At 47.3% G+C, this 11,608-nt stretch overlaps 2 protein-coding genes across 2 annotated transcripts; both read right to left on the bottom strand.

The window, feature by feature from the left end:
• LOC125126439 (protocadherin beta-3-like) lies at nucleotides 1–4,476 on the bottom strand. The gene has a single exon (XM_047778850.1). It carries the CDS (start codon nucleotides 3,076–3,078, stop codon nucleotides 706–708), a length of 2,373 nt encoding a protein of 790 aa, XP_047634806.1. The 5' UTR covers nucleotides 3,079–4,476; the 3' UTR covers nucleotides 1–705.
• A 1,501-nt stretch (nucleotides 4,477–5,977) lies between these two features.
• Nucleotides 5,978–9,073, bottom strand: LOC125126438 (protocadherin beta-2-like). The gene has a single exon (XM_047778849.1). The coding sequence runs from the start codon at nucleotides 8,897–8,899 to the stop codon at nucleotides 6,497–6,499; it is 2,403 nt and encodes an 800-aa protein (XP_047634805.1). The 5' UTR covers nucleotides 8,900–9,073; the 3' UTR covers nucleotides 5,978–6,496.
• Nucleotides 9,074–11,608: the final 2,535 nt, after the last annotated feature.

Here is an 11,608-nt window from a genome sequence, read left to right as displayed (position 1 = left end):
AAAGGGAGCTCCATATCAAATGGAAATACACTGATCAGTTGTACAGAAGGCCTTACGTTTAAATTTTTCCTCAGTCATCCACTATAAATGCACTTTAGGCAAATCTAAAAGGAATTTGCCCTATTAACCTAAATTTTTGTCCATTTTGGGCCCATATAAGCATGACAATATTGAAATATTAACTGCAAATGTCAAAACAGTGAATTACATGCATCAGTTTTATTTGAGTACTAAAACCCTAAAAGATGGTAAAACGTAAAATGGTACATCCTAAAACATTTTTATCTACCTACTTCATTAACCACAACGAAGCTGCTTTAGAGTATTATAATATATAAAGAACATTATCTGACTCCCTTCAACAGGGTAGAGTCTAAGACTGGGGGTTCAGAATTCTCTCTGCATTGCTTTGGATATAGAATTTGAAACAAACATCTTAAATAAACCTATCTGAAATCATCGTTAAAAGATAAAGCATTTATTTTTGCTCACCTATTTAAAAAGAGGCAATAAGCCTGGTTTGAAAAGATAGGAAGCAGATGAAAAAAGAACATGCAACGATTAATTAGTAAAGTCAATATATAAACAAAATACTGCATCAACTCAAGAGCCTTCATTGAAAAGAAAACATTTGTAGCCAAACAATGACTTTTTCATGCTTTCTGTTAATGAAACCTAAGCTATTCTTGCAATTGGAGATTTGCACTAGTCCTGCCCAATGTCTTGAACCAGACCACTGGGGAGAATTGGCTTCAAGAATTTAAACTCATCTAACCCGGAGCCTCCCGCCAGACACACCTCGTAGCGGTAGCTGTGGGCCAGGGTCCCCGTGCCACCCACGTCCAGCAGCTGGCCCGGGACACCGCCCTCCGCGGGCCCCGAGCCGCCCCCCGCCGAGGCCGCCCCGCCCCGCCGGCACAGCCACCCCGCCCCCAAGGCCAGCAGCGCCCCCACCAGCAGCGCCGACACGCACGCCAGCGCCCCCACCAGCGAGACGGTGAGCGGCTCGTCCGCGCCGGCGCCCGGCGCGCGGCCGGGGGCCTCGGGCGGCGGCAGGTAGGGCTGCGAGAAGCCGTCCACCAGCAGCACGTGCAGCGCGACGCTGGCCGAGAGCGGCGGCTCGCCGTGGTCCCGCACCAGCAGCAGCAGCCGCTGCCGGGGCGCGTCGCGCTCGCTCAGCGGGCGGGCCGTGCGCACCTCGCCGCTGTGCGCGCCCACGCCGAAGAGCCCGGGCTCGGTGGCCTGCAGCAGGCGGTAGGACAGCCAGGCGTTCTGGCCCGCGTCGCCGTCCACCGCCACCACCTTGGCCAGCAGGTAGCCCGGCTCGGCCGCCCGGGGCAGCAGCTCGGGGCAGGGCGCCGAGGCGTTCTGCGGCGGGTAGAGCACGACGGGCGCGTGGTCGTTGGCGTCGGCCACGAGCACGCGCACCCGCGCCTGGCTGCTGAGCGCGGGCGCGCCGCGGTCGGCGGCGCGCACCTGGAAGTCGAAGGCGCGCAGGGCCTCGTAGTCGAGGGCGCGCAGGGCGAAGAGCTGGCCGGTGTCGGGGTTGATGGCCACGAGCGAGGCGAGGGGCAGGTGCGGGTCGGAGGGCGGCAGCAGCGAGTAGGTGAGCTGGGCGTTGGCGCCCGCGTCGGCGTCGGTGGCGCGGACGGTGCCGATGTGCAGGGCGGGGCTGTTGTTCTCGCGGACGCGCAGGGTGTAGGCGGGCTGGCTGAAGGCGGGCGCGTTGTCGTTGACGTCGGCCACGCGCACGGTCAGGTTGTGCTGGGTGTGCCGCCGGGGGGTCCCCAGGTCGGTGACGGTGATAGTGATGTTGTACTCGGCTTGACTTTCTCTGTCCAGCCCGCTTTCTGACACAAGAGTGTAAAAATTCTCTGCCGAGGGTTTCAGTAGGAAGGGGAGATCGGTCCCGATGGAACACACCACTCTCCCATTGTCTCCAGAATCTAGGTCGGAAACACTGAAAACGGCCACCACAGTCTCTGGAGAGTTCTCTGGGATTGGGCTGATAATTGAGGACAAAGTCAGTTCGGGGGCGTTGTCGTTCACATCAATCACCTCAACTATCACGGTTGATTTTCCTGAAAGACCTCCACCATCCTTGGCTTCTATGTCAACTTCATAAGTATTAATCGCCTCAAAGTTCAAATATTTTATTAGTTGGATATCGCCAGTAATTGGATTTATTTGAAAAGTTTTTCTAATTTCGTCAGAAACATGAAAAAATGCGTATGATATTGTCCCAAAATTTCCTGTATCTAAATCAGAAGCTGAAACAGTGACAATAACAGAGTTAATGGCGCTGTCCTCTAGCACTTGAACTTCATAGAGCGACTGTGTAAATTCTGGGGCGTTGTCGTTTATGTCTAAGACCAGGATGTGGATCTGGACGGTCCCTGACCTGGGTGGAGTCCCGCCATCCAGCGCAGTGAGCTTTAAACTGAGCTCTGACTGTTCCTCACGATCCAGCGCCTTGTCCAGCACTAGTTCTGGGTACTTCTTTCCATCCCTACGGCTACGCGTAAGAACGTGGAAATGGGAATTAGGAGTGATCGTGTAGTTTTGGAGACTGTTTCTTCCCACATCCAAATCCTCAGCATTTCCCAAAGGAATTATTGTTCCTGGTGGAGTGCTTTCTAGGATTTTCAGCTGCATTTCGTTTTCATAGAATGCCGGAGAATGGTCATTTATGTCTGTCACCTGGAGCTCATTTGTAATAAACTGCAAAGGGTTCTGCAGTAATATCTGAAAGTGCAGTACGCATGGCTCTGCGGGGCCGCATAGCTCCTCTCGGTCCAATTTCTCGTGCAGGAGCAAATCACCGGTCTGATGGTTGAGCTGAAAAAGCTGTCTGTTCCCTTTAGACACAACTTGGGCTCCCCTCGCGGCCAGTTCCCCCACACTCAACCCCAGATCCTTTGCTAGATTGGCGATTAAAAAGCCCCTCTCTTCCTCAGCCACAGAGTAGCGCCTCGACTGGGACCCAGCCAGAGACCCACCCAGAAAAACAAAGAGAAACAGGACTTGCCTTTGTCTGAGAAAGCGCTCTCCTCCGGCCTCCATTGCATTTTCTGCCATGTTCTTTCCACAAGTATTGCCAAGCTAGCCTCCAATAGCACCAGGAAACGCAGTCTTTTGCTTCCCAACCTTGGAAGAAGACCTAGCGAAAATTCCTTTCCAGAGTCTCAGATTGGCATGCTTACAAATCTGCCCCGGCTCCCACCCCCTAGTTTACTGCACTGGATCGATGCGTTAGAATATACACAGTGCATTCGGTTTAATTCTCTTTCTAGTCAACAGCGCCACCATGCGTTCGCTTGCCGTGTCAGTCTTGGAGAGGTGATGTATTCTTCCGGACGTTTTTTGTTTTGTTTTGATTTTTAAAATTGCTTATTCCTTTTATCAAACCTAGTTGACACTACTGTAGGACTTTTTTGTGTGTGTTATATGTATTAAATAAACTACCTAGGGAGATGAACTGCACTCTTATTTAAAAGAAGTGACTTCTTGGTAGAGTCCCATTTCCATGATTATGTGAATGTGGACACTTGCTAGGGCTACTCACCCAGCCTCTTGTAATTATTACACAAAAATTTTTACAAGGTTTTTCTCTAAATGATGATGTTTTGCCTCACTAGTATTTTTCTTTACTTTCCAAGTTTTGTAAAATGTGCACGAGTTAAATTTATAGTCAGAAAAAATGCTATGAAAAGACTACCTCAAGCAAGGTGATAAAAAAATTATAACAGATCATGTTGGGGGATATATCCGGGGCCACAAATGCCTAATTCCTTCAACATTTTCACACTCATTCAAGGAACACAGAGCTCTCTCCCCTTTCTATTTCAGTTATTTTACAATTACTGGTTTCATCTGGATTAACTCTTTATTCTGCATCGCAGCATTTCATCTATGGAAATAGATTTTTATTGAGTTTGTAGAAGTTAAGTGTACAGTGGTAGTAAGACAGGATCATGTTTATATATCTTATATAGTTTGCCATCTAAAGGGGTGAATGACTTTAAGCAGATACTTAAACAATGTGGAAAGTGCTATATAGGAAATGCACATGGAAAGTATACAATAGGGGGACCTAACTTAATGAAGGGGGGCATTGAGAAAGTTTCCCACAGATGTGCTATTTCATCTGAAATGTGAAGGATGAGAAGGCATTTGCCAGGCTAAAACTAGATGGGAAGATGACAATATAAGAAGCTGATATGCAAAGGCCCTGGGATAGCAAAGCATAGCTATTGTAGATAATGAAGGAAGGACAGCGTACCCAAAGCTTAGTGTCTCAAGAATAAGTGGGAAGAGAAGGCTAGAAAGGTAAGCAGGGGCCAAATAATAGGTGGCTGGATTTTACTCTAAGAATAAAAGGAAGCTATTGCAAAGGTTTAGGCAGAGAAATAAAACAACACAAGCATCCTATGTTCAGTATCACTTCTTCACAGTCATCAGTAATGTTATATGAAAGACTATTAAATTTACTATTAATATTAATTATGCTAAAAATTACACTTCAGTGTCCTTGTTATTTTATTGGATCATTATTGTAATGGCTGTTACAGTTGTGCGGGGACAGAAATTATATGACTTATCCAAGATCCTACAGGTAATAATTTGGTAGATCAAAGACTTGATACCAAGATACTTCTCTATACCAGTGCTAAATTCAAAGTGAGACCTTTAAATTTGCCATTATTTAAATAGTATAACTTCTTCAAATAAACATAAAATGATGGAAAAAAATTTCTTTTTATGGCCACACCTGCAGCTTATGGAAGTTCCCAGGCTAGGGGTCAAATCGGAGCTGCAACTGCTGGCCTGTGCCACAGCCAGTGAAACACCCAGTCCCAGCCACATCTGCAACCTACTCCACAGCTTGTGGCAATGCAGGACCCTTAATCCACTGAGCGAGACCAGGGATCGAACCTGCATCCTCATGGATACTAGTTGAGTTCTTAACCCACTGAGCCACAGTGGGAACTCCTAAACATTTACAGATAGACTGAAGAACATTAAAATTTTGTTTTAATGTGTGGAGCAGAAATTGAACTGCAAGAAATAAATAAGAATAAAGTTAAATGAATCACTTCAGGAATTATGGAAGGAAATTCAGATTATAAAATTGAAAACAAGATTCCTCCATATGTGTTCTTTAAGCTAGTGGGCATGTGAGGAGATTAAAAATTAAGTAGGAAAAGAAAAAGGGAAAATGTTGAAGGAAAGAGACACCAGGCACTGACAACTGCATAATGTTTGAATAACAGTGAAGTTCAATTAATAACCAAAAATTAAATCAGAGAGCATTTAATTCCAGCAAAATTTTGTCCTGTGAGTATTTTAATGTATTTAAATATCAATATATCACAGGTCAAATAGACGTTTCTTTTTCAGTCATTCAAAATTTTATTTATAACCTACAGTCTTCCAGTCATTGTGCTAATCGTGCAGTAAAATGGAGAGCTATTGAGAAACATAATTCAAGCACCTAAAAAAAAGAAAACATTGAAAAGTCTAGTAAAGTGAAAGGTGAAAAACAGAAGTAGTGCAAAAGAATAGAATGAGCAAACCAAGACAAATATTTTTCCCGTGGGCTTATTTCCAATTGAATCCTAAGTGGTCCCAGTATTTTTGAAAAAATGCAATACTGAACTACATTTAAAGTTTCTAAAATTTGATCAAGGGCAAAGATATATGGTCCCTCAAATCTTTTGGATTTTAATGAAGTACTCTAAGCTAATGGTTTAAAATAATTAAAGCTGAGATTTTTAAGGGGAGGGAGTGAAATAATCAGAGGTTTAAAATTGTTTGATAGAAACCATGAAGAATTAGCATGTCTGTGAAAATGACTGAATCTTGCTATTTACATTTTAGAATATCGGTAGTTGATTTATGGAGCGCTTTTTACTGTGAATGGTTTGTAGAATCCATTAAAATTCTCACAATCTGTAAAGAATAATTTTCATGTATGAACACTTTAAGGAAGTATATATTTAGAAAAGTGTGCAAGGGTGCCTTGTTATTCACGCATATACCCACGTTAATGGCTTTAGCCAATGTGAATTCACAGGAAGAAAGTTAAACTAGCATAAGAGATACACAAATACAAATATTCTGGGTAGGGAAAAGAACCCCATATACTTATAGCAAACCTTTAAAAATGTAAGACTGAGAAAATAACCCAGGGACTGTGGGAGGTGAATTTTGGGGGGGAAAAGGGGGAGTGCTCTAACTTAAAAATTAAAGGCTAGTGAAAATACAGAATTTCACGCTTTAAATTGAATTAAGTTACAGTGAGACTAATCAACAGTAAGGAAACAAAAGAAAATTTGCATTCATTACACCTCAGAGCAGCACCTGGAGAAACACCAGTAACATGCACTGAATTGGTTTAAGTTATATTTAAAATAAAAACAACCCCAGTGGGCAAGGCAGTAAAAAAGGACTTTCCACAAATTAACTGAGACTAAGCATCATAGACTCTTAATACTTAACTGAATTCAAAGCTATTCCTGAAATTGGGGTTTTCCTCGCTAACCCTCTCCTCACCCTGAGCAAGGGAGCTGGGGATGACAGGCTTGAGGAACTTGAAAGTCCCTGAGCTCCCCGCCAGGCACACCTCGTAGCGGTAGCCGTGGGCCAGGGTCCCCGTGCCGCCCACGTCCAGCAGCTGGCCCGCGACGCCGCCCTCCGCGGGCCCCGAGCCGCCCCCCGCCGAGGCCGCCCCGCCCCGCCGGCACAGCCGCCCCGCCCCCAAGGCCAGCAGCGACCCCACCAGCAGCGCCGACACGCACGCCAGCGCCCCCACCAGCGAGACGGTGAGCGGCTCGTCCGCGCCGGCGCCCGGCGCGCGGCCGGGGGCCTCGGGCGGCGGCAGGTAGGGCTGCGAGAAGCCGTCCACCAGCAGCACGTGCAGCGCGACGCTGGCCGAGAGCGGCGGCTCGCCGTGGTCCCGCACCAGCAGCAGCAGCCGCTGCCGGGGCGCGTCGCGCTCGCTCAGCGGGCGGGCCGTGCGCACCTCGCCGCTGTGCGCGCCCACGCCGAAGAGCCCGGGCTCGGTGGCCTGCAGCAGGCGGTAGGACAGCCAGGCGTTCTGGCCCGCGTCGCCGTCCACCGCCACCACCTTGGCCAGCAGGTAGCCCGGCTCGGCCGCCCGGGGCAGCAGCTCGGGGCAGGGCGCCGAGGCGTTCTGCGGCGGGTAGAGCACGACGGGCGCGTGGTCGTTGGCGTCGGCCACGAGCACGCGCACCCGCGCCTGGCTGCTGAGCGCGGGCGCGCCGCGGTCGGCGGCGCGCACCTGGAAGTCGAAGGCGCGCAGGGCCTCGTAGTCGAGGGCGCGCAGGGCGAAGAGCTGGCCGGTGTCGGGGTTGATGGCCACGAGCGAGGCGAGGGGCAGGTGCGGGTCGGAGGGCGGCAGCAGCGAGTAGGTGAGCTGGGCGTTGGCGCCCGCGTCGGCGTCGGTGGCGCGGACGGTGCCGATGTGCAGGGCGGGGCTGTTGTTCTCGCGGACGCGCAGGGTGTAGGCGGGCTGGCTGAAGGCGGGCGCGTTGTCGTTGACGTCGGCCACGCGCACGGTCAGGTTGTGCTGGGTGTGCCGCCGGGGGGTCCCCAGGTCGGTGACGGTGATAGTGATGTTGTACTCGGCTTGACTTTCTCTGTCCAGCCCGCTTTCTGACACTAGAGTGTAAAAATTCTCCACAGAAGGCGTAAGAGTAAAAGGAAGATCTTCTTGAAGGGAGCAGACCATTCTTCCATTGTCTCCTGAGTCAGGATCTGAAACACTGAATACAGCAATTACGGTCTCCTTCGAGTTTTCCGGGATCTCATTGACGAGTGTTGACATGATCAGTTCTGGGGGGTTGTCATTCAGGTCTACCACCTGGACAAACACCACACAACTTCCAGAAAGGCCCCCACCATCTGTTGCCTGAATATTTAATGTATAGGTCTGAATAGATTCAAAATCCAGTTCCTGTGTTAAAAGGAGTTCTCCTGATTTTTCATTTATTCGAAATGTTTTGCGAATATCTTCAGATGCTTGGGAAAATACGTAAGATATTTCTCCGTAGAGTCCAGCATCTGAATCTCTGGCAGAGACGATGGCAACCTGGGATCCAATGGGGCTGTTTTCCAGGACTTGCACCTCATAGTGCAGCTTTGCAAACGCAGGGGCATTATCATTGACGTCCAGGACTTCAACGCGGATTAAGGCGGTCGCAGACCTAGGTGGAGTCCCTCCATCCAGGGCGGTGAGGGTTAATCTGACCTCAGGCTGTTCCTCGCGATCCAGGGCTTTGTCCAGCACCAGCTGTGGTAATATTGTGCCGTCGGAACTGTCTTGTAATTTAAGATGGAAGTGGGAATTGGGGCTGACTGTGTAACTTTGGAGACTGTTGCTTCCTACATCTAAGTCCTGGGCACGTTCAATTAGAAAAGCAGTTCCTGGAGCAATGCTTTCTGGAATTTTCAAAATTATTTCTTTGTCTAGGAAAACTGGGGAGTGATCGTTTATGTCCCTAATCTGTAGCTCAGCCTGGAAAAACTGCAAGGGATTTTCCAATAATATCTGGAAAGGTAGCACACAGGGCTCCGTAGGGCCGCACAGCTCCTCCCGGTCCAGTTTCTCATTTAACAGCAAATCCCCCGTCTGCCTATCAAAATGCAAATGCATTTTTTTCCCTTTGGAAACGACCTGGGCACCCCGCGCAGCTAGATCACTGACCTCCAGCCCCAGGTCTTTCAACAGATTGGCCACAAAGGAGCCACTCTCCGTTTCCTCCGCCACTGAGTAGCGCCTAGGCTCCGAACCAGCCCGAGAGATGCCCAGCAAAACAAAGAATATCAAGACTTGCCTTTGTTTCAGAAAGCGTTCCTTCCTCTCTCCGGCCTCCATTGCCTTCCGGTCTCCCAGCAAACCTGACCCAGATGGGGCTCGCGTTGTCGCTGATCTATCTTCTAGTATCACGCAGATAATTGGGATAAGTGGAGAGGTCTAGGGCCCTGATTTTCCGGAGCACCACCTCGGAAAACCTCCTCTTCCTGCTTGCTTTTGCGGGCGGAGCATCTGACTAAAGGAGCGCAGGCTGGTAGCTTTCTTCCTTCTACTTCTAATGCTGCAGCGCCACCCTGCGTCCTTTCCGAGTGTTTTATTTTCTCAAAAACTTCAAGGAAATGCCAAAGTTTTCTTTCAGACGCATGGCGGTCTAAATGGAGTATTTTCAAGCAGTGCCTCTCCATGTACCGAAGTAACAATAATTCCATAACATTATCTAAAATCTAGTCCCTATTAAATTTTTATTATCTTTCTATTATACTCCCAATTTTCTTCATCTTAAGTAAGAATTCATCTTCACTCTTGAGTTCCTTTTACAAATGCACTTACTTTCTTAACCACTTAGTATCAGGAGTGTCTTAGAAAACATTTTTTTAACCAGGTTTCAGGGTTGCCTTGGGCATTACATCTCTTTATTACAGTTTCCTGTATTTTAATATTGAATTTTTGGAAGTGTCCAGAAGTGTCTTGTTGACTACACTTTCTTGTAGAAATAAAAAGAAAATACCTAAGGCATTAGTAATTATAGACTATAAATTAACAATTAGCTAGGCTTCAGAAGAAAATGCAACTTAAGTTAAAGCAATAAAACAACAACCATAATGTTATTCAGAATGTCAAGGGTCATAGCTGTCTCTACCTGTATCTTGTTCTTAACTTCAAAGAACCTAATTTCATTAGTGATAAGGTGAGGTTACAGAGATGTCTCTCTGCTCTCTGTCCTGCATTAGGCTCCCAGAATGTGGACTTTTTTTTTTTTTTTTTTACATTCAATGGAAAGAAAATTCTGGAAAATTCTGGAAGGACTAAGGCATTTTCTTTTTATTCCAGAGTCCTGAGATAATCCTTAAAGAGGTAAAGTCTGTTTCTGAAAGTGCTCTAGGATGAGCAGGTGTCATCATGACCAATTTTATGGGATTATAAGCTAATGGGATTGTCACCAATATTTTTCACGTGAAGCAAGATATTTTTGCAACTATTTCCTCTGTAAATTACCTGAGAGTTTGCCACATAACCATGAAATTGCCTGGTAATATTCTTGCAAGGGATATTATAACTCAACAGATATGAGTGATATTTTAAAATGTTGGGTGAATATGCACCAGGGATGGGGAATTTAGTGAGCCTGGAGAATTCAGAGTCATTCCTTAATTTACTGTGACTAAATCTTTAGTGGACTTTAACAACCAGGCTGCTGAAAAGCAGGCATCTCGAAGGTTGTCTCTTGATTGTCACGATCTAGACCTTAGGAGATCCCAGACTAGTGTTGAAACTTACCATTCTTTTCTGTGAGAGTTAAACTTACCTTGGGGTTTTCTCCATTCAGCGATGTTCCCTCACAAATGAACAAATTACTTACCCCAGTGCTATACCACGTACTATTGTGAAAATGGAAATCAAACTCCCTGTGTGGTTTCCAGTGATGGAAAAATTAACCCAAATCTCATGCACATCCCCAGGCACACTCCGGAACATTTGGAAGAATTTTTCAAAGGGAGAAAAAAAAATCCCAGATTCATAGATTTTTTTTTCTGAGAAAACAAAAAAGAAAGTCTACAGGTAATACTTGGAGTTGCACATTTTCTAGAAGTTCGGCGTCGGGAGCGAAGACTCCGGATCCTCGCTCTAAAATGATCTAAAATGTTCCTTGCTGCCTTCATGTTTCACATCCACCCACAGAAGAGCCTTGGCTCCTGAATCTGTGATTTCTTTGGACTCCCCCCTGCTCGGCTCCGTCCTACCCCTAGGCCGTCGCTCCCCTGGCCGCTGCCAGCGCCCCATCTCCAGAAACCGGCCCTCAAAAGCAGCTTCCCTTTTCTTGGGCCACCTGGGCCACGCCCAGGAAGAAGAGGAAAACTCACCCCTCGCCTTTTTCGGCTGGATTTCCTCTCAGTTTGCAGCGCAGCCTCTCTGGCTGCGTGGTCTTTAATGAAAGGAGCCTGCGGAAGTCTTGCCGGAGGGCTAACATCAGCTTCTATCCAGTCCCCGTTTGTTTGAAAAAAGGTGTAAAATCGGAGCTCGCTGCCCAGGTTTCCCAAGCTGCGTCCCTCCCCGGCCCCTCTGAGATCTTGTCTTTGCTAAAATGGAGTCCTCCTGCTTTTTAGCCTGTAGCGCCACCAGGCGTCCGAACTGCAACTCCGGTACGTACAGCGCTCGCTCGCAGAAATTGTCAAAATGTGTGTCACATCGTCGGGTGGCACCATTCTCGTCTCCTGATCGATTGAATCACCTCTCCGACTTCTGGTTTAGTTCATTACACTTGTTATTTACTATATGGCTTTATTATCAGCCAGCTATACAATTTATTTTGAGAGTGACTTGGATAGGATTTCATCCATTTCAGACAGGCACGTCATTTGGCTTGATACTCCCTGAGGTTTTAACATTCATCAGCAGGTGCCTACTGCACCCAAATTAACTTCAGCACTGTGAAAGGCATTAGGGACATAAAATTGAATAAAGCCGGGTACCTACCGCTCAAGAGGTTACAGCCAAGAAGGATGACACAAGTAACAATTACTGTAGGGAGTGGTAAGTGCTAAGAAAGAG

Source organism: Phacochoerus africanus, chromosome 4, assembly GCF_016906955.1.
Source record: "Phacochoerus africanus isolate WHEZ1 chromosome 4, ROS_Pafr_v1, whole genome shotgun sequence".
Taxonomy (NCBI): domain Eukaryota; kingdom Metazoa; phylum Chordata; class Mammalia; order Artiodactyla; family Suidae; genus Phacochoerus; species Phacochoerus africanus.
This window is presented reverse-complemented; position numbering and strand designations above follow the sequence as displayed.

Coding starts and splice junctions, on each gene's coding strand:
- LOC125126439 (XM_047778850.1), bottom strand. CDS start 3,078: ATGGCAGAAAATGCAATGGAGGCCGGAGGAGAGCGCTTTCTCAGACAA.
- LOC125126438 (XM_047778849.1), bottom strand. CDS start 8,899: ATGGAGGCCGGAGAGAGGAAGGAACGCTTTCTGAAACAAAGGCAAGTC.